The 23,407-nt window shown below is 40.8% G+C and overlaps 1 protein-coding gene across 2 annotated transcripts in view; it reads right to left on the bottom strand.

Moving 5' to 3' along the window:
• Positions 1-23,407, bottom strand: part of LOC149318911 (proto-oncogene tyrosine-protein kinase receptor Ret-like) — a 131,464-nt gene that overhangs the window by 57,727 nt on the left and 50,330 nt on the right. For both annotated transcript variants that reach the window (XM_089510673.1, XM_089510671.1), the window contains 3 exons: positions 3,289-3,540; positions 2,072-2,368; positions 153-394 (listed from right to left, as the gene is read on the bottom strand). In XM_089510673.1, coding sequence (XP_089366799.1) covers positions 153-394; positions 2,072-2,368; positions 3,289-3,540 — 791 coding nt within the window. The remainder of the gene's footprint in view (positions 1-152; positions 395-2,071; positions 2,369-3,288; positions 3,541-23,407) is intronic.

The following is a 23,407-nucleotide window of genomic DNA, read 5'->3' on the forward strand; positions in this document are numbered from 1 at the left end:
ATGTCTTTTTAGATTGTAAGCCCGAGGGTAGGGAACCGTCTAACTAAAAAGATTGCATGTACAGCGCTGTGTAAATTTACAGCGCTTCATAAATGAAGGTTAATAATAATAATAATAATAATAATAACAACAACATCCTCATGAAACATTACCTCTTTCCTACTGAATTCCACGACAGCATCTGCTGTGGTAGTGCCATTCGGCAGGAAGGGTGGCATGTCATCTTCATCAAACACATTTACAAGTAAGGCCACCTCCTGGGAAATCTCCTTGGAATCGTCTCTCACTGTACACTTGGCAATCAGCTCATATTTTTCTCGCTCTTCCCTATCCAAAGGCTGTGCCACTCTAATACTTGTGGTGTCCTCATTGTAAAGAAATGGTAACCCTTCATCTGGAATACAGTATGAATACATACATAAATACATACATACATACATACCAACACAGCTGTAGCTGTTCATGATACATGATGCATTAACAACATCCTTTGGATCCCGTTCCATGTATACTTTACCAGAAGAACAATGGATACATGGCTTTCTCTATAGCAGTATCACAGCTATGGAACACTCCACTACAATATGGTCTAATCAATATTTCCTTTCTGGTATGACTTTCCTACACTATTACTGGATGAACTCTGGCTCCTAATAATGATTTTAAAGTGGATGCTTGTTTTCTGCTGAATTAGCTGAACTATCTGGTAGCTAATGTTTTTAATGTTTCAAGGTTCTGTTTAATGAGAGGCTGCATAGGTCCACTACCTGTTATTGTCGGGTATTTTTTTTTTGCAACCTTTCCTTGACAACCAAAGGTTTTTTAAGCAGTTCAAAGAAAATTTTAAAAAATCCTAATGACCCCTGAAGCAAACAAGGACATCTATTCATCCCTAGAAATTGTGCTGAAGAACAAGAGACTTAGTGTCCTGGCAATTCACAACAGTGTTATATAAAGTGCCCATGCCCTGTCATCCAAATTTCTTATTTTGAGACCACCAACACCTTACTAAAATTGGGACTTAAAGAACTATCATCTATTGTTCACAATGCCTCTATTCTGGCTTTTCAAACTACAAAGGTAAGCTTGAAACACAGTAATTTTAAAACAATTTCACAGACAATTTACAGGCTGAGTCTCCCTTATCCAAAATGCTTGGGAACAAAAGTGTTTTGGATTTTGGATTTTTTTCCCCTGATTTCAGAATATCTGCATATACTTAATGAGATGGGACACATGTCTAAATATGAAATTCATTTATGTTTCATGTATACCTTATAGTAGCCAGGATACTAAGTCTCTATTGTCCTTCAGCATGTTTTCTAGGGATGAGTAGATGTCCTTGTTTGCTTCAGAAGTCATTTAGGATTTTTTTAAAGGCTTATAAACATAGTCTGAAAGTAATTTTATACTTAATATTTTTAATAATTTTGTGCATGAAACAAAGTTTGTGTACACTGAAACATTAGAAACAAAGGTTTCACTATCTCAGGCACTCATCAAAAAAGGTTTGGAATTTGGAGTATTTCAGATTTTGGAATTCCAGATAAAGGAGATTCAACCTGTATATAGAATAATCCCATATCAGGAAAAAGGATGAATATACATTAAATAAATAAAGAGAATAGAATAGAATTAAATAGAATAGAATAAGATGCATAAGATTCCTATCCACAAGTTTGGCTTGTTAAAACCCTGTCCACTAGAATCCATTTCCAGAATACTTTTTACTTCTAATGTTTTAGCAAAATGGACACATAGTTTTTCTAAGTTTTCAACAATCCCATGCTCTATGTTGTCCAGTCCCATTGTTCCTCACACATTGATAGCATTATCAACCACCAGCAATACAGTGCTTATTATTCAATGCTTTGACAAAAATAATGAAATATTTCCAATAAAGTAGCTGTGGCCATTAAATCTGTGGCTATCTTTTGAATCAAAATGTAAAAGGAATTTAATCGAGAAAGAAATAGTATAGCTTCTACTGTATTGAAAATTTTGCAGTATAGGTTTCCAAATGATGTCCCAGGTATCCTACTGAAATCCCACAAAATGACCGTTGTTTTACCTGCTATCACCTCATAGGAAATGCTTGCATTGTGGCACTGGTGTTGTGGAGAAAGCGGTTGGAGCTGATGAAATGTCCCTGGTGGTTTGTTCTCCTTGATGTGAAAAGAGAGATCCATATTGGAAAAACACAGCTGGTTTGGAGACACAGAATCACAAGCTGGCATAGTGGCGTTGATAATGGAAAGTTTCACCAGTGCCTTGATGTATGAGTCTCTGCATTCTTTTCCTTGGAAAGGTTGAGAAGTTAGGTAAACTTGGAGCATGAGCTTTGGCATTGACATCCAGTTGCCTGCAACTATTAGAAATGAAGAGGGTTATAAGACAGCATACAAGAATTCCTCATTTTGTGAGCTGTGCTATCTATCTATCTATCTATCTATCTATCTATCTATCTATCATCTATCTCTAACAGGATTCCACCCCCCCTCAAGTCTATCTCTCTTTTCTTGTCTCTCTCTTTTTGTCTATCCCCATCTAGTTTCTCTGGGAACCCAAGTCACCATGGAATATCAGCATGAACAAAAAGCAAGCATGCAAATAACATATATGGCTTAACATGAAACCCACCTCAGAAAAATTCCCTTTGGAAACTGCTCCAAAATACCAGTCTGCAAAATTAATTAGAGCAATGTACTAAAACTAGAGCAATGAATAGTTTTAATTGAAATAACTAGAGCTGTATGCATGAAGGCCACTGGTTTAAAGTATAACATACCATCTTTGTATAATAAACTGCTAGTTTCAAGTGCCACTTGAGGCCTGCTGCTCCCCCGAGTTTTAAATTAATGTGTCATGAATTTTCTATTTTATCTGAAACTAAAATTCTCATGAGAAAACTGAATCATCCTATGACCAATGCATTTTTTCTTAGTGTGGTATTTTTGAAACTCATTTGTTTATGGCATTATAAAAACAGCTTAATATAGAAAATTCATGCCAGAACCAATCAATAAAGTCTGTAATGTGCCAGCAAAAATCTCTGTTGCTTCTGCTGTAACAGCTACTGCTCTCGTTCAAAAATAGTAAGAATATTTTACAATGCTACAATATTCTGCAAATGAAGAGGTTTAGACTATGCTCAGCTCGCTAGAGGAAAAAAAGCCATTTCAATGTGATATCCATCTCTATCTGAATAATTCCTGCCAGATGGAAATGAAGGTCAATATCATACGCCATTTATGCTGCTGGAGGGATGCTTTCACCTGCATGACTTACATAGTGTTTCGAAGTCTTCTCTATCCAGAGTCCTATTGAGGAAAAGAAGTCCTGATTTTTCTTTTATTTGAAACCAGAGATTGTCCTTATTTCCAGCTCTTGGAATATGGAGCTGTGGGCACAGCCAAAAGTAGATTTCTTCCTCCTCAGAATCTTTCAAGGCATGGATCTGCAAAAGAGGGGTTCCTGCCGGCTGGTCAAGATAGACATTCTCATGATATTCTTTCCTGGGAAAGTAGAGGCCAAAGGCAACTAAAAAGGAAAAATAAATATCAAGTTGTATGACTTTTGGGCAGACATTTCAAAAATGCATTATGAAAAGACCGCTGACCTAAATCCTACAGTTACGTACATGTGTGTGTATGTGTATTTGTGTACATACACACACACATACACACACATTGTTTAAAGTGCCATATAAATGTAAAGGTTTCCCATTGACAAGAATGTATTTTCTATTCTTGAAAAGCTGCGGCAGAAGCCCTAGTTGAATACGGGTTGTGTACTGCCTGGCAACAGAAAAATGCAATAAGAACCACCTTTGTAAAGTTACATCCTGCTTCTATCACAGGAGGAAAGGAAATGCAATAATCTCCATTGTCAAACACAACTCCATTGTTATGTGGCCAGCATGACTACACAGAACACAGTTACCTTTCCACCAAAGTGGTACCTATTTATCTACATGTTTTCCAACTGCTAGGTTAGAAGAAGCTGGTAATGGAACTCACTCCATCATGTGGTGCTTGGGCCTCAACCTGCCGACCTTTTGGCTGTCAGAGTCAACATATTAATTGCTAAGTCACCACATCCCTTTAGATAAAAATAGGTGTCATAAAGGCAGCTAAATATAGAAAATTCATGCCACAATCTAACCAGCAGGTCTTTATACACAGAACTGAAACCAAAATGCCTTTTCAGATATTAATCTGCCTGGATATTGAAATCTTTCACACAGGCTCCTCTGCAGGTTCCACCAACATCAGTGGTGAAGCAGCTGAAGGCTAGACAGGGCTTTCTCTGAGGTGGGCCACATGTCTGGAACTCTCTCCCCAGGAAAAGTTCACTTGTACTGGGTGTATCTTTTTATCACCTGGTGTAAATCTTTTTAGTATTTTCCCAGCTCTTTTAGATTTGTTTTTAACTTAGGTTTTATTAAGCTATTTTATACTTTTGTATCAAAAGACAACCTTGAATTGAAGACCAGGGAATAAATGCCTGAATTGCACTGTTAAAAATAAGCCATTTAGCACGTGAGGTGGAGCTCTTACATTTTTTATTAAAGGAAAATGGGTGTACAGTGCGCCCTTTTTTTACACGGGGGATCCATTCCAGACACACACCCCCGCGTAAAAGAACACGTGTGCTTGAGCCTCATTGAAAGTAATGGGGCTCGTGCATGGTACAGCGGTGTGGCGGCGGGTGCGCGCCCCATTAATCTTAATGGGATGCGCTGCCCCTTGCGCCCGCGGGCTCCCATGGGCTCCCTCGCGGCTTTCAGTGTATGCTGAAACCTGCGTATAGTGCGCCCGAGTATGATGCGGGTGCACTGTATATTAAAGCTGAATTGTAAACTAAAAAAAAATAACAATGTATATAGCAAGAATTAAATTGAGAGGGTTTTTTAAAATGCTAATACAGCTCAAACTAATCATTCTGCAAACTGGAAAGAACATCCCAAAACAGTTTAATAACATACATAAGAAATACATGACTCAAACTAGATGTCAAGAAGAATCCATATTCCCTTTTATTAACGTGTTTTGCCCTCACATACCGGGATTTCCTCCAAGATACATACTTCAGCAATAAAATGTGCAATCTGTGTTTGCCTTCCAATCACAAAAAACTGCATGATAAACCCATGATACGTGCTAAAGATATTTATGCACCATGACAAACAGACATCCTTCACCTCTTTAGGAGCATTTATTTTGAATATGTACTGAATATATTATTTAACGAAGAAGCTGACCTGTCAAATTTGTTCATGAAAGTACTGGAACATCAATTTCTTAACATTTCTTACAATTTTTTTGCACACAGTTATGTCTAATATTTAAAAATTCACTTTGCTGAGATATAAATACATTTATATATTCTAAATTTTGTAACCATGTCTGTTTTAAAAATTGTATTACAGTGGATTACATAAAGAGTCATAGATTAGAAAACCACTCCTCTGCTGAGCTGTTGTAGACTGTATCTATAAACTGTTTCAAATTTTGTATTACAGTGGTCCCTTGGCTTATGTGGGGGATCTGTTCCAGACCCCCCCCCCCCACGTAAGCCAAATACCGTGTATGCTCGAGCCCCATTCACTTGAATGGGTCTTGTGCACTCGGCGGCGGCACGGCGGCGCACACACACTAAGGGCACGCACCCCATTCATTATAATGGGATGCGCCACCCCTTGCGCTCCACGTGGCTCCATGCAGAGTTGAGTGTATGCTCAAATCCACTTATAACGCGGGCACACTGTATTTTAAAAGCTGCTGGTGATTTTCAACCACTTTGTTATTATCCATATCACATGAAAGAGAGTTATGTTGGTAGCACTGTTGGAACATTGTCTTTGTAAAATTTGAGTTCCCCTAAAGGTAAAAGTAAAAGTATTTCCCTTTGGCAAGGTTGTCAAGTCATGTCCAACTGTACGGTGCTATGCCCATCTAAGCCAAAGAGCCAGCCTTGTCAAAGATAACTCAGTGATCCATATAGCCAGCATAACTGCACAGAATGCTATTACCATCCCACCAAAGTGGTGCCTATTTACCAACTTGCACTTTTACACACTTTCAAACTGCTAGGTTGGCAAAAACCAGGACTAGTGATGGGAGCTCACTTCATCATGCAGCACTTGGGCCTTGAACTGCCAACCCTGCAATTGTCAGAGTCAGAGTCTGTTCTTATTGTTGTTCGGTAGGGGGAGGGGGAGGATATGGATGTGGGGAATGCTTTGGCTGGGGAGGTAGAGGGTAACTTCTGCACGAGCGGAGCTCCCATTGAGATGGTGTGGGGCAGGGGGAAGTATGGCGGTAGGAGTGTGGACTTGCGTTACAGAGGAAGGCGAGATCGATGCTTAATATCTATCTCTCCTTCCTGTCCCCCTCCTAACCAAAAGGACCTGAGGGTCATTCCAACCGTGCCACAAACCCTGTCTCTGCTCCTGTGCAATGCCAGGTCCATTAACAACAAAACCCACATTGTCCATGATCTGCTTGCAGATAGCAATTGTGACCTGGCTTGCATTACTGAAACCTGGCTCGGGCCTGAGGGGGATGCTGTGTGGGCTCAGGCCCTCCCGGCCGGGTTTTCAGTGAAGGACCAGCCCAGGTTAGGTGGACGGGGGGGGGGGGGGGTGTTGCCTTGGTACATAAGAACACCTTGTCTCTTACCAGGAACCACGTCCGTCAAACTTCCTTCATTGAGTGTATTTACTTGACCCTGAAGGACAGGGACAGTCTAGGGATTTTGTTGGTGTATTGGCCACCCCGTGCGCTAACAGACTCCCTTAACGAGCTGACACAGTTGGTCTCGGAGCTGATGCTGGAAACACCCAGGCTACTTGTCCTGGGTGACTTCAACATCCCCTTCCTGGCCAACTATATTCCACCCGGTGCGGCTCGGAAATTCATGGATACCATGGCAGCCATGGGCCTGTCCCAATTGGTCTCGGGTCCGACGCATTTTGCGGGTAATACACTCGATCTGGTCTTTTGTACGGATGCGGAAAATCCGTGGGCGGAAATAACTAATATTTCCGCCCTGGCATGGACGGATCATTTCCTGGTGGAGGCAAAAATCAAGGCTTCTACCCAGATCCCCCCCGGGGGTGGGGGACCTATTAGGATGGTCCACCCTCGAAGGCTGATGGAACCCAGAAGGTTCCAGGAAGCCTTAGAGGGGCACATGGTTGGAAATGACGGCGACTCTGTTGATGCCCTGACTGGTATCTGGGATACCGGTCTTTCCAGGGCTATACACAGTATCGCTCCCAAGCGCCCTCTCAGGCCCGCTTCCAAACAAAAGCCCTGGTACACGGAAGATCTCCGGGCGAGGAAGCGGGTTCTGCGACGACTAGAGCATCGCTGGCGGAAACACCTACGCTTAGCCGACAAGGCTCTCCTAGACCGCCTTTTGGAGGACTACAGAGAGGCGATACGAGAAGCTAAGAACTCGTTCTATGGTGCTCGTGTTGCGTCCGCGGAGTCGCGTCCAGCAGAGTTGTTCAGGGTGGTCAGGGAGCTAACTCAGCTCCCTCCTGCCCCGAACCAGATCCTTGAACCTTCTAAGGCCTGCTGTGACCAATTTAACAACTTCTTCGCAGATAAAACCTCTCGGATAAGCGAAGGTCTTAACGCCGGCATTAGGGCAGAACCTAGAGTAGAGGTATCCAGAGCCTCCGTGGACTCTATTAAACTGGATCAGTTTGAGTCCGTTAGTACCGATGATGTGGACAAGATCCTTAGAAGTGTTTGGAAGACAACCTGCTCTCTCGATCCCTGTCCCTCATGGCTAGCAGCTCAAGGGGGACTGGTGGTAACTTCACTGTTACACCTGATCATTAATACATCTTTGAGGGACAGGCAATTTCCATCAAGCTTAAAATTGGCCATAGTAAAACCGCTGCTTAAAAAGCCCTCCCTCGACCCCCTGATGCATAATAATTATCGGCCAGTTTCGCTACTACCATTTTTGGGCAAGGTGATCGAGAGGGCGGTTGCAATCCAGCTTCAATCGATCTTGGATGAAATGGATTATCTGGACCCATTTCAAACCGGCTTTCGGGCGGGCTACGGGGTTGAGACTGCCATGGTCACCTTGGTCGATGATCTCCGTCTGGGCATTGACAGGGGAAGCGTGTCCCTGTTGGTGCTCTTGGACATCTCAGCGGCTTTCGATACCATAGACCATGGTATCCTTCTGGAGCGCCTAGCAGGGGTGGGAATCGGGGGCACTGCGCTCCAGTGGTTCCGATCCTACCTCTCTGGGAGGTTCCAGATGGTGCAGCTGGGAGACGTGTGCTCCGACAAGAGGGCCCTTACATCTGGGGTCCCTCAAGGAGCCATTCTGTCTCCCATGCTTTTCAACATTTACATGAAACCGCTGGGAGAGATCATCCGAAGACATGGGGCGCGGGGTTATCAGTACGCTGATGACACCCAAATAGTCTTCTCTATGTCTCTGACTGATGCAGTGACCAGGGATGGCATCTCTCCTCTCGTGGCCTGTCTGGAGTCGGTAATGGGCTGGATGAGGGAAAACCGACTCAGTCTGAATCCAGAGAAAACGGAGGTGCTCGTGATAGGTTCTCCTGGCCCAGGGATGGCGGTGGTTCCACCTGTCCTGAACGGGATCAGGCTTCCTGTGAAGGACTCGGTACGCAGTCTGGGGGTGCTCCTTGATTCGTCGCTGCACCTTACATCACAGGTGGATGTGATGGTCAGGAGCACCTGTTATCAGCTTCGGCTGATACGCCAGCTGCGTCCCTACCTGGGCCAGAGGGACCTTGAAACGGTAGTACATGCTCTGGTAACCTCTCGTTTGGATTTCTGCAATGCGCTCTACATGGGGCAACCCTTGTACCATACCCGGAAGCTACAATTAGTGCAGAATATGGCAGCCAGACTGGTTACTGGCATACCCAGAGCCAGTCATATAACACCAGTGCTTAAAGATCTGCACTGGCTGCCTATTCGCTTCCGGGCACAATACAAGGTGTTGGTTATTACCTATAAAGCCCTAAATGGCTTGGGCCCAGGATACCTCAAGGACCGCCTCTCCCCATACAATCCGCCCCGCACTCTCAGAACATCTGGGCAGCAGCTACTGAGGGTTCCAGGGGCCAGACTAGCCTCTACTTCTAAGAGGACTTTTTCCATCTCGGCCCCTACCCTTTGGAATTCCGTGCCCATTGAGCTCCGCTCGGCCACCTCCCTGGCCCAGTTCAAAAAGGGGCTGAAGACCTTTTTATTTAAACAAGCATTCCCTGATGCAAGCCCCGACTAACTTCTCCCTCCCCTCTACGTCAGCAGTGGCAAGCTGGCTGGAATGTTTTTACTGTATTTTGTTTATGTATATGGTAATTTTATGTATTTTATAAATGTTGTACACCGCCCTGGTTTTATAGAAGGGCGGTATATAAATAAATTTTTTATTATTATTATTTAACTACTGACCCACTGCATCCTTCTGAGTTCCCCTACCCTCTTGCTATAATGAACATTCTAATAAAAATAATGGTAGAAAAACTACATGCACTATTTAATGGTGAAATGCTGGAAAAGGAACGGGAACACCAACTTATCTGCAATTGACCTAACAGTCACAGTCAACTTCATGCCTTTGAGAGCCTCTATTCCTATTTTCATTTCAGGCTTTTTTTGCAGTTTTCAAGAGAACACCATTCTTTCAATGGCTAAGAAATCAGCCCACACTGCACCAAATCAGACTTACTTCTCTGAAGTATCTACACTGTAAATATAATCTAATAGTAATTTCCAAGTTATACAATAACGATGCACAGAAAGAGGTCAAAATGCTTGTTCATTTACAGTGAAAACAATCAGCTTGAAGCAATGGATAAAACAGGCCCATTCTGCCTCAGTACCATTCTTATTTCTCTCCCTGGTACTAAGCACTTTATTTAATTATAGCATAATCAGGACTCATTTCCTACAGCTTCTTTCTCAGCAGGCAGCCCTGAAGGGTGGTTCTGTTATTTCCTTTCCTCAGACAGCCATCTTTGCCTTTTCATCTTGTAGAAAAATCTAACCATAGGTAATTTTGTTAATGATGAGACACAGATGAAGGAAAAGTGTGAACTTGTGATATAGTGAGAATAGGTCTTACTTCATTACCACTGTTTCATTAACTTCAATTGCTTTGAACAACTCCAGGAACTGGACAGTAGACATCAAAAGCATTGTTTCCTGACCACTTAATACAGTCAACCTTCCATATCCATGGATTTTACCATCCATGGCTTGAAAACACACACACACACACACACATTCCAAAAAGCAAACCTTGATTTTTCCATTTTACATAAGGGACACCATTTTACTTCACCATTGTATTTAACAGGACTTGAGCATCCAATGGTTTTGGGATACATGAGAGGTGGCCCTGGAACCAAACCCTAGTGAATACCAAGGGCCCACTGCATAGGTTGATTCTCCCTTATCTGAAAAGCTTGGGACCAAAAGTGGTTTGGATTTAGGAATATTTGCCAGCTGCCCCCTTCTGCCTTGAGAATGAACAATCAGGCCTGCCAGCACTGCTGCCTTGAAGATGGAAGCTGGTGATTGGAGGTTTTCATGCAGATCTGCTGTACAGTAATCACATACCTTATATAAAACAAAATTGTGTAGCATTTGTGGGCTGCAAAGAGATGAGAAACAGAACACTGCAGAGATGTATCTGGAGTGAGACATGAGATTTTAAAAAATCTGCTTTTAAAAAATGTATGAAACATAGAGTGAACTTTCCAATGACTGGGGCAGCAGTGGTAGCAAAGGCAGGCAGTGGGAGGAAGGAGACAAGCAGCATCAGAAGCTGGCAGGCGATAGCACCTAGGAAGATCATTCTCAGCAGCAGCAATGACCTGCACATTGATCGGCAGCCCAAAATCCACGTTACTCTTTCCAACTGTGTCTCCCTGCAGCCCACAAATACTGCATTTTATTTTATATAAGGGATCTGATTACTGTACAGGAGATCTTCTGAGACCCCTCCACCCACCTGCTTCTATCTTCAAGGCAGTGATGACGGCACTCCTGGTCATTCATGCACAAGACAGAAGCAGACAGCTGGCAAATATTCCAAAATCAGGTTCCTTTGGAATATCCCCATGTCTCTCTCCAACTGTGTCTTTTTGCAGCACTGTGTCTCTCATATATCTCTAAATAGCCCACAAAAACTGCACCATTTTGTTTTAAATAAGGGATCTGATTACTGTACAGGAGGTCTCCGGGGAGCCTTCCAATCCCATCTTTGAGGCAACAGTGGTGGCACTTCTGGTAATTTGTTCATGTTCTTCTCTAGCTTCACATCCCTCTCCAGACTTGCAAATGTATATACAATGTATTGTAGCTCAAATTGTTTTGGATTTTGGAGTATTTCAGATAAGGGAGCCTCAACCTGTAAAGGAAACATACAGACTGATACGAATCAGTGCAGTCTATTATACAAGGAACACTAGCAGTTGAGTGACTTGGTCTCCCAACACTGCAATTGAACTGTGTGCCTGGAAAGCAGAGTTGAGACATTTGATAGAACCCCTGCCAAGATAATACTCCCCACAGCCCTTCCAGGAAAGACTAGTATCAAGCTGCACCCTTCCTTTAGATGTGTTAAGATCTTTAGAGTGTGCTAGAAGGGATCATCATCAGTTCCTACATTGCCTTGGTGTAGGAGATAGAGGCTACTGTGCTTATTCTGGGGTCTTTCTTTAAACCATGCTACTGTGCCACAATAGTTATATCTGAACTCAAACCTATCTGTTCTTTTAAATAGATTCTTTCAGACATTCTCAGGCTCTCTTATAAAAAACAGTTCACTTGATTTCATAAGATTTGATGTAAGGTTTCCTCAAATAATACTTGCCCATTTTATGAAGGGAACAGCCTTAATTTGACAATTCTGCATTTATGCTTTATACAGCCAGATTTGCAAATACATTATTGTAAAAAATGTCACTACAGTACAGACGATCTACAGACAGAAACCAGCTGCTTTTTGGAAGAGGTATCTGAGATGGGGAAGCAACCTCTGATCAGAGACAATGGCAGGGTACAGACCCAAAAAGGGCGGTCTGCCAGCGCCTTGTTTTGCTGTGCAAGGAAGCCTTAGCAGACAAACCACGCAGCTCCTTCGCGCAGCAAAAAGAACCCGCAAAAAGTGGGTTCTTTCTGTGGCACCATTGTGATACCACATTGCACCAATAGTGCACTCACAACGTCACAATGGGGGGCACGACAAGCGGACGCTAAGCATCCGTCATGTCAAAATAGCGGCATCTGTTTGTACAGGGCACCGCCATTTTGATGCCCTCATCACATGCTAGGGGTGAGGCATGTATGGGCGGTGCGCTCTCGGCCAATCCCTTGCATGTGACGAGGGCACCGCAAAGGCGCATCTGGACTGGGCCAATGGGACCCATTTCCTTCACCATTAGTTTCAAGTGAAGTGGGGCTTCAGGGACAGAGAGGGACATGGAGTCCTGGCAAGCCTATCTCTGACCTCTTCTGGGGTGAATGAGGCCCAACAGACAGGTGCTGCCCACCTCACACCTATTTAAAAACGGCTCTTAAAAATTGACGTTAATTTCTTTAATCTGCAGGTTCCCTTAAACTGGACTCTAAGAACAGCACTTAAAACATTATACCTTTTCTATGCCCTCAATGTTTTTTTTAAATAAAGGCTATTTCCTGCCAGTATAGGATACAAATATTACCATTTTAACTTAGCTCGCTGTTATTGTTGGACCTGTATTATCAAAGAAAAGGAACGATCCAGTAGAATACTATGAATAGCAGACGGTGCCCATTTGGAAACATTACATAATCTTCTTGAAATATGGCCATGATTCATGACATCACTAGATCTCATGACAAACTGTAACAGTGTGATTTACTACTGCATGTGCAATTTGTTCTACATGTATTGTACATTAAACTAATAATCTACTGAAGTAATAAAGGAAGTGAACATTTAATAATAATTTCTCACGGAGCAGTCAGAGCTTTATAACTTACTTAAAGGAGCAAAATGAAAACTAACAGCTCTTGAGAGGAGGGGCTTATGTTTTTCCTCTTGGCCTTCTGAGAGAATTTATGACTACCATTTTGTTTTGTATCTCATTACTATGAGGATAGTTCATGACACAAATCAAATTTAATGGCATCTAGCCTATATTTGTCTTTTTATAAAATCATTTCTTTCATTGCACTAAAGTGACAACAGTTCAAATATAAATTTACTATCACAAATATGGTTCAACCCATTTCTTTTTCCTGCCCTTCCCCGTTCTTTTGCTTGAAATCTAGACTCAACACCGATCTTTTTCTGTGATGTGTCTAGTTTAACCCCTTAAGACTCAGCTCAACCCTAATCAAAGTTAAACCTGTGGTATTTGTTTTAATTTGGATTTCAGCATCCTTATCTCATTTTTCCCTTTTTTGTGGAAGAAATGTGGGAACCTACCAAAGTTGGATTTGCGTGTACCGTTCTTCTTATGTTCCTGGAGAAGGTCAGACTATGAGTGGTGAAAAAATCTTTGCCAATATGTTACTGGGAAAGAATAGCTAGGTCTGTAATTGATGCTGCCTAATAAAGGCACAGTAACACTGCATATGCTGAATTTTCACATGTCTATACACAGAACATATTTGTATCACTATAAAACATACAAAGAAATGGAACACTGCTAATAGGAAAATATGAACTGAAAACATTACTAAATGAGTCCATCCTCCTATTTGTTTATGCACAACAAGAGACCACAAGGGCCATTAACTCCAACCTCCTGCCATGCAGAAAGACACAAACAAAGGACTTCCAACAGATGGCCATACAACCTCTGTTTTAAAACCTCCAAAGGAGAAATCCACTATACTTGGAGGTAGTGTACTCCACTGTGAAACAGCTCTTACTATCAGGAACTTGTTCCTAATGTTTAGATGGAATCTCTTTTCCTGTAATTTGAATCCATTGCTCTGTCCCCTAGTGTCTGGAGCAGCAGAAAACAAGCTTGCTCCATTTTTAGTATGACATCCTTTCAAATATTTAAACATGGCTAGCATGTCACAACTTAACCTTCTCTTTCCCAGCTAAATATCACCAGCTCTCTAAGCTGCTTCTTGTAGGGCATGGTTTCTAGACCTTTTACCATTCTGAATGTCCTCCTCTGGACATGCTCCAGTTGAGAAAGTGTTTAAATATACAGTGGGACCTCCACATTCTCTGGGTTTAGGGCCACAGGGACCCTGTGTAAGTGGGGGGGGGGGACACAAATTAAAAACACTGTTTTTTAAAAATCCTCAGGTAATACCTCTCTATGAATTTCTTGGTCCTCCAGCACAACTCTATGGTCAACTTCCACTTGATGTTGACTACAGAATCATGCTGGAAGGACCTACACAAGGCTAGAGAAGTGTGCTGTCTTGGAACCTCTAGGTCTGCCAGCATGACTGTTTGGTCAACTTTTAGTGGAGGTTGGCTATAGAGTTGCACTAGAGGACCTAGAGATTCCTAGTAAAAACATATTAACCAAACCCACGAATAGTCAAATCTAAAAAAGTCAAACCCTCAAATGTGGAAGGACAATAGTACTTCATTTTGACATCCAGAGGATCAAGAAAAGTAGACACACAAAGAGAAATTACAATATTGCCCCCACTCAGTTATGGAGTGATCAGCGATTTTTGCTTATACCTTTTCCCCATGCCATCAATATCTCAGTCTCAGTCTAGCCTACCATGTCACCTCTTAACCAAAGAGAAAATGTATGCCATCTTGAGTTCACTGAAGAAAGTTCAGAATATATATGAAATAAAGCAAACCTCAACAGGTACAGTGCATCTCTAAAACCAAATCATATGTATCAAAGCAAGAAAGATTATAACAGGTCCAGAAACAATGGCCATTTTAGTTTACAGTAAAATCATTCTCAGCTATAAACATAGGAAAACTATGAAAACAAAAAGGGATGCCTTCAAAATGTACTATATATTTTATATCTACAACCTGTAACCTTTTGTAAAACTTCCTTAAAGCAGCTTTGCACTATTATCCGAACATAATATTTTAATGATAGGGGACAAACGTTTTCTCACTGTGTGGAACAAATTGAATTTACCACCCTCAACAATTTACCACATCTTATTGAAAACAGGTCATGTTATTAATGTAATTATATTCCTATCTGTTCATATTTTGAAGCCATAACTCTTTATTTTTACATACAGAAGGTAATGAGGTTACCAGAGAAACATGATGATTGCTAGTAATAACCCACATATTTGTGGCTAAGCATCAGATTTCAGCAATCAATTGGAGTGACAGTAGAAGGGAGATAGCTCTTTAAATGATTACTGTTATTAATCATGATTGGCAACTATACTCAACTGCAAATGTTTAACTACCTGAACTTCTTCCATCCCAGCATGAAATCGGGAAGTGGACAAGCATGAATTGTTGAGAATCTCTAAAGGGAATTGCCACAAAATTGATTTCATGTGTACTTCCTTGATCATGTATAGAAAAAGAGCAAAAGAATCTACAAATACATGTTTTCCTAAAGCACTATTCTGCACAGACGCTGGATGCATTTTTAAAACTTTATTCTTGGCTATGTTGCTGGCCTTGAAATAATTCAACTCTTAACTGAAGAAGCTTGTTCATGTGTTCTGTGTGAAAACACCTGAGAGTTTTAATTCAAAAATAATTCCAAAAGTCAGTGTGCTGATAAAGTGTGTTGTTAAGATCCCAAACTCTCCTTCTAGTAGCTATTTTGCTTTTTGCATGTATTTACTAAAGTACCAGGAGTTCCAAAATACCAGTATCCTGCAAAGGCTAATAGCAATAGCACTATACTGCTTATCAGTGAACTCAGCAAGCTCTAAGCAGTTTACAACCTGTAAGCCAATTACCCCCAACAAGCGGGGTACTCATTTTACCAACCTATGAAAGGATGAGACGCTGAGTCAACCCTGGAGCCCTGGGATCCAACGCACAACCTTGTGGCTGCAGTACCAGCATTTACCCACTGTGCCACCAGGGCTCCTTTGTTGTGGTTAACCACCCTTGAGTTTATCTTGACCCACAGCGAACCTGTGGATGAGACTCTCTAAGACTCCCTGTCCTCCACAGCTCTGCTTAGTTTCTGCAAACTCATACCCGTGACCTCCTTAATAGAGTCCATCCATCTAGCATGAGGCCTTCCACTTTTTCTACTTCCCTCCACCTTTTCTAGCATTATTGTTTTTTTCAATGAGTCATGCCTTCTCATGATGGGTTCAAAGTATGACAGTCTCAGTTTGCCATCTTGGCTTCCATGGAGATTTCTGGCTTCATCTGCTCTAGAACTCGTCTGTTTCTTTTTTTGGCTGTCCATGGCATCCTCATGGCATCCTCAGCACTCTTCTTCAGCACCACATTTCAAATGAATTGATTTTCTTCCTATCTTGTTTCTTAACTGTCCAGCTCTCACATCTCCAGCCATTGTGTCCCATAGCTGCTTTATCAAGGACACAATGACTTGAATTATTCTAACTTTTGTACTCAGTTGTGTATCTCTGCATTTTAGAGTCTTTTCTAGTTCTTTCATAGTTGCTCTCCTTATTCTTAATCTTCTTCTGATTTCTTGACTACGGTCCCCCCTCTGATCAATGTTTGAGCCAAGATATGGGAACTCTTTTAATATTTCCATTTCCTCATTGTCTAGGTTGAATTTGTGTAGATTCTCTGTGGTCATTATTTTCTTTATAGAATCATAGAATCATAGAGCTGGAAGAGACCACAAGGGCCATCCAATCCAACCCCATTCTGCCATGCAGGAACTCTCAATCAAAGCATCCCTGACAGATAGCCATCCAGCCTCTGTTTAAAGACTTCCAAGGAGGGAGACTCCACCACTCTCCGAGAAAGTGTGTTCCACTGACAAACAGCCCTTACTTTCAGGAGGCTCCTCCTAATGTTGAGGTAGAATCTCTTCTCCCACAGCTTGTATCCTTTGTTCTGGGTCCTAGTCTCTGGAGCAGCAGAAAACAAGTTTACTTTGGGGTAAGTACTGGTAAATTGCTGCTAAAACGTTGAGGAAGTGCATGTGTGTGAAAGCACACATGTATGAAAAAGAACAAAGCAATGGTGATTCCTCAGAAGAATTCAGAATGGGCTGAATCCCATTGAATAACATGCACCAGATCCACAGAGCCTTCCTACAGCTGCTTTAACAAGGACACAAATTGTATACTTGTTAATAATTCAGCAGGAAAGGGCACAGTACTTTGTCAAAAACTTTCAAAAACTTTCAATCCAATGATATTATTGCTAATGGTTGTTTACTTTGGGTTCCATAATTAATGATATTAAGTGCCCTCCTTATAGCATCTTCTAAATGCCTGTCTGGCATATATCCAGGTTGGTCTATTGAAATATATGTTGTCACAAATAATTTCAGTTGTTTGGCTAAAATTGCTGTAAATACTTTTTTGGTCTTGGATGGGCAGAAAGATGGGACAATGCAATTCCAGTGGAAAGCTATCAGTTTTGGAATTATTCCTATTTTTGTCCGTTGACAATTGCCATGTATCACTCTACCCTGCACTATGGTTTGTAAATCTCAAAATATGGAATCAAATCTTCTTAAAAAAATTTATGAGTAATTCTCTCAGATATCCATTGGAGTTTTGAATGGTTTTAATGTCTTTAGTATTAGTTTGATTTCTTCCTCTGACACAAATTTAATTAAACATTCAATTTCTGCATTAGTATTTTTTAAATCAGTAGCGAGTCAAGGAATTTAGCTATAACATTATCATTAGTGATACCAAGGGTATGTAATGTTGTATAAAACTTTTAAAGTTCCTCTGCACTATTTTGTGGAGAAGTAGAGATATTCAAAGTTCATTTTAGGAAATGGAATTACATTCTATTTGCTCTTTTCTTCAGAACTCTATCAAGAAGCTTCTCCAAATTGGCAATAATGTCTATTAACTCTGGCCACAAATGTTTGTATTGTGTCTATATCCAAGACATCAAACTATGCCTTTTTAGATTCAAGCTTTTAAAATACTGTATTCCAATATGCTTATGTTCCGCAAGTAAATACATTTTTTCATGTAATAGTCATTGTATAGCAGATTCTTTAATTCGCTTCATCCCCTTCTTTAATAAATTAACTCTGAATAACAGCTTATATTGTGTCCCATCTTGCATTTCTTACCCCAATGCCCCATTTTGCATTTTTTTCCTAATGGTTTTTTTTTAAAAAAGAAATCATCAATGAATTGATCTTTAGTGAGGAGAACTGCATTTAAATCTCCACATTAGAGTCTGTGGAACATAAGCTCTTATTGATACCAATGGCTTAAAAAGGAGTATGGTTTGAGACTAGTAAGGGCGCAAACAGAAGATCAGAAAATTGGTTAACAACAGTATTGGAAACTAAAATTAGATCTATCTTGAATATGAGCAGTAGTTGGAGCATAAAAATAAAATTATTATTAATATGGATGTTATATCAACAGGCAACAAGTTAGCTTCTAAAATTCTATTCTCTATTTTAACAGCCATTTTCATGGCCTAGGATGTTCTGCTCATTGATCTAATTTTGATTTAAGATAATTTGGGTATCACTCCCTAATCACTTGGATATCACTTCCTAATATACTCTCTCCCAAAGCAAAGCAACCAGTATTTGTTAATATTTCACAAATAAACTGAATATGCATTTGGCTTAAGGCATAAGTTACATAGTGCCTGAAATTTTACCTTTCACAAATACAGTTGTCCCTCCACATTCGTGGGAGCTTCAGTTTTGCCACATTTGGATATCTTACCAGTTTTTCCCAAAATATTTTAAGAATAGTCATGAGATGTAAATAAGCATTCAATAACATAATAATATAGCTACAGTAGCTATTAACAATGAACTAAGAACAGTATCATGACCATGAGGAATTGAGGGCAGGTGTCTCCTGTTCTCCTGATCAGAGTCAAGCTTTCTGATCTCCTCTGGAGGAATAGGGGCAAATTATATCTTTTCATTGTAAGATATTATTTCCTATGTTTTTGGCCCAACCTGTGATTAATGTTTTTATAACAGTTTGCTAAGAAGCAAGACATATCAAATTTTAAATCTTAAGAGTATCATATAACTCTGTATAGGTTTTGAGTATGTCAGGTAAATTGATAGCTATGTAGACAGGAAAAAAAAGCATCAGTTACTAGCTGTGGAGAAATAGATACACAAAATTGCCCACCAAGTGTCCCCATGTGGACAGTCACCTCTCTGGAATGAATCAATGTCACTATGTTTTAGAAGTTCAGCAGCTAAAAGGTTGGATGAAAGTGACAGCTGGTAGTGCAGGAAAACAAACCTCAAGATGGCACCTGTGGAGGTACTACTAGGCTCACTCCACTGCCTGCAAAGTCCTAGCAAAGCACTAAGGATCATCACCAATAAATTCCCAGGGGTTTGCAGGATGTCTACATGGAAGCTGCAGGGCTGACTGAACTGCTGTTTTTTTCCCCTTTTCTTTTCTGCACTGTCTGCCATTGTGTTCCTTGATAGCTATCGCCCTCGGGGGTCTCATTAGGTTTAAATGAGTAGGTATTTCTTTCAAGATCTGTGGGTATTGTGATGTCAAGTGTCTCAAAAATTTGCATCATTTGGTCTTTGGTAGAAGCAGTTAGGGTCTCATTGCCATGGAAGATAATGAGCTCTGGCCTGTTACAGACAGCCAAAATAAAGCTGCTTCGAGTCAGAGTGGAGGTATGGTATTTCAATGATGCAAGCGTCCTAAGAGTCCAGAAGCCACACCAAAGCCATGCTCCAGTCCTTAGGGCTGGAGCATGGCTTTGGCGCGACTTCTGGACTCTTAGGACGCGTGCATTATTGAAACACCATACCTCCACTGTGACTCGAAGCAGCTTTATTTTGGCTGTCTGTAACAGGCCTCTATTTTATTCCCTTGGAGAGCAGAACAGCTGTAAAAGGCTTGAGAGATTGTCTTTTCCTTAATGTCTTCATTGAAACATCCTGGTAGACTTCAACTTTATGTCCCTCATAATTAAGATCTGCAACTCTTGAAAACTAAAGTTTTCTTTGGAAGTCTTGCAAACTGCATGTTAGTATCACTGGGGGTCTTGTTAGCTAGTTGTGGCAGCTTTAGGGAACGATTCATGCATTCTATGTCTAATAGCGATAGATTTAGCTCAGGATTTATTTTATTAATCCATGCAAGTATTGGCCTGTTACAGACTGCCAAAATAAAGCTGCTTCGTGTCTCTTTGGAGGAATGCTGTTTAAATGATGCATGCATCCAAAGAATCCGGAAGCTGCACCAAAGCTGCACTCCAGTGCTTAGGAATGGAGTGTGGCTTTGGCGCAACCTCCAGACTCGTAGGACCCATGCATCATTTAAACAGCATACCGCCAAAGAGACCCGAAGCAGGCTTTATTTTGGTAGTCTGTAACAGGCCATTGAACCCTTTAGTGAGGAGAGGGTCACCAATTCTGGAATACCCTTCAGACAAAAGTTCACCCATCTTTCTCAGTTTTCCAAATTCTCCAGTTTATTTTGCAGCTGAGAATTTCCTTATTCTAAGGTGCAAATTCTTTTCATGATGACATCCCTGTTGGAAGGCAGAGTTTGCTGTTTCATCTATATCTTGGATTTTATTTGAAATCTTATTTGTGCCTCCCTAAAACAAGCAAGGTAAACAGAAGCTGCCTCTATAATCCCTTCTTGAGCATGCATGAACAGGAAAACATAGAGAAAAGTGGAGGGCAGATACGTCTGCACCTCAGCTCCCCTGTTCCAAGATGTTTTTAAAAAATCACAGATCGTTGTTTCGCCATTAAAAAAAATTGAGAAGAGTGGACACTGATGAAAGATAAAATATACATACATACATACATACATATATCTGGATGAATTTTTGAAGTTATCAAAAAGGATTCAAAATGCCATCCCTGGAGCTTGTTCCGTGATAAGTCATTCGCATCATTTGATTGTTTCATATTTGACTGGCAAAATGATGGCACTATTTGCATACCCTGCCACATCCTCAAGTAGTGATCATGTCAAAAGCATGATGTCACAGCACCATGCAGTCTATTAGGTTGGGCCATGTGAAAACATCGCTGAAAACATCACAGTGTCTTATTAAAGATAAGATCATGCCCCTACACCTAATATCTGAAATCTTTTACCCATGTAAACAATTTCAACTACTTCTAACACTTTTTGGAGGAAAAAATATTTATAAAATCATGCTCTTTTTATTAGCCCTAGTGAAAAAAACATTTGCACAGATAAGGGAAGGACACTCAGCTGATTTGGATGAATGTTCCTATTTATGGTTGTAAGTCCCACGACTTGTAAGTCCCATGACAACACCAACACTTCCCTCATGGATGGAGTAAGAAAGTGTCCCCTCGCCATGGGTAGCTTCTACAAACAGAGATTTATCTTAACTAGTTCACAGTGATTTAGGAGAAAAATACTGGTGATTGTGAGGGGAAATCCACTGAGTTCTTTCCCCCCCATTTCATCCCAAAGTCTAATTCACAAGGGCAGCAACTGTCCTGAGGTGATTATTTGTATCTTCTCTGAATAAATAAAGCAATAACATACCCACTGAGACTCCACATACAGAAAAAGTGTAAAAAAAAAAAGATGAGATAATATATGGCATTGAAATTAGCATAAAAGGAAATGGAAACATTTTCTAGCATCATCTTTCTTTAATGATAATAGACATGCTGTTAGTTGCCTGTGCTAGCTTGAATAACAGTGGTGGGTCACTTCAAACTACACGATTATAGCACTGTTTCCACTTTTACTGCCATGGCTCTCTCTTACTGAAACCTTGAATTTGCAGTTTAGAAGGGGGCATTTAAAATCCTCAGCCTGGACACTTTAGCACCTCCTCAAATTATAAATCCCAGGATGGAACTATGACAGTTAAAGGGGAATAATAGAACTATAATTCTGTAATGTGAATGGGTCCAATGACACATAGGAAAAGTAAGTGGTCAGCTGCTAAGCCATCAGAACAGCCTGAATCAATGATAACTGGGCTCAAATGTGGTTATGTTTATGTTTATCTTCTAAAACTGTCCCCTTGCCCACCCTTTTGGTTTAGTTAGCAACATATATCAGAGACAAAAATCACCCAATGTTCTGATTTTCCAATATGTACCACAGTCACTTAAAAAAGATAAGTTGATCATAAGATTCAAACAAGGGGGTCACCACAAACATATTCAGTACTAGGTATTCCACTGTACTGATGAGAGAGTATGTATCAGTGGTTTAAAAAATCTGGGGCAGTCAGGTACATAGTATTAACATAATATTTAAGGGTAGTGCATGGATTATTGAAACCAAGTGAGTGCCCTTAGCCAACACACACACACTCTCAGCATCAGGCGATGGCAATGGTAAAGCCCTTCTAAATAAACTTGCCAAGAAAACCCTATGCCAGAGTCGCCTTAGAGTCATCATAATTAAGAAACCACTTGAAAGTATACAACAACAACAACAACAACAACAACAACAACCACAACAACACATGGGGCTTAGGAAATAAAATGGCCAAATACAATTGCTAAATGTATAGACGCAGATTGTGAAAGTGTGCTCTCTTTTTGCAAACAGAAACTCGTGAATATCAGGATTGGGAACAAAAGGAATAATCTTAATTCTGGACCTCTCTCCTTAGTCACTGAGTATCTACATAATTTATACTGCACATAAATCACACTGCAAAAAAAAGTTTATCTACAAAAGCAAAAATCATCATACTTCATGCTTATATTTTCCCCAGATTCCCCAGATTCTTTTCTCAGGGTACAACTAGTTACTCAAAGTGTTTGTTTGGTGTTCTTCTCTGGGCCCTCTCGTAGTTTTCTGAGATGCCTGCAACAGAGTACAATCTGCAGAGTATGCCAGGTCATGCATGTGGCTTAACCAGGGGTCAAGAAGTCCTCTGGTGAGAGTTGCTGGTCTTCTCCTGTATGCAGACATTACACTAACTTCAGTATTGTGTCATCACTGGTATAATTAGCAGTGTGACAGAAGAATGTGTGTGTGTGTGTGTGTGTGTGTGTGTAGTGCAATGAGTTTTGCTGTTTGTTATTCATTTGCACAGAAATGTGATTTATGTACACTGCTTACAGATTAATTCCTTCCTGCTTATTTGCAAGGAAATAGTCAATTAAGAATCTAATGGATCCTCTCCTGTGACAGAATTAATTTGAGAGGTTGTGACTTTATATATGGAGGCATCAGTACTAGTTACTATGTAATACACACAACAGACTGGTGGTAACCGCATGCTGTGTACTTGACCTGCAGTGTTTTTTTTCAGCAAAAGAAAGGAAAAC

The sequence above is a fragment of the Sceloporus occidentalis genome, unplaced genomic scaffold (assembly GCF_023333645.1).
Source record: "Sceloporus occidentalis isolate IW3139 unplaced genomic scaffold, rSceOcc1.0.p SCAF_2, whole genome shotgun sequence".
NCBI classification, from domain to species: domain Eukaryota; kingdom Metazoa; phylum Chordata; class Lepidosauria; order Squamata; family Phrynosomatidae; genus Sceloporus; species Sceloporus occidentalis.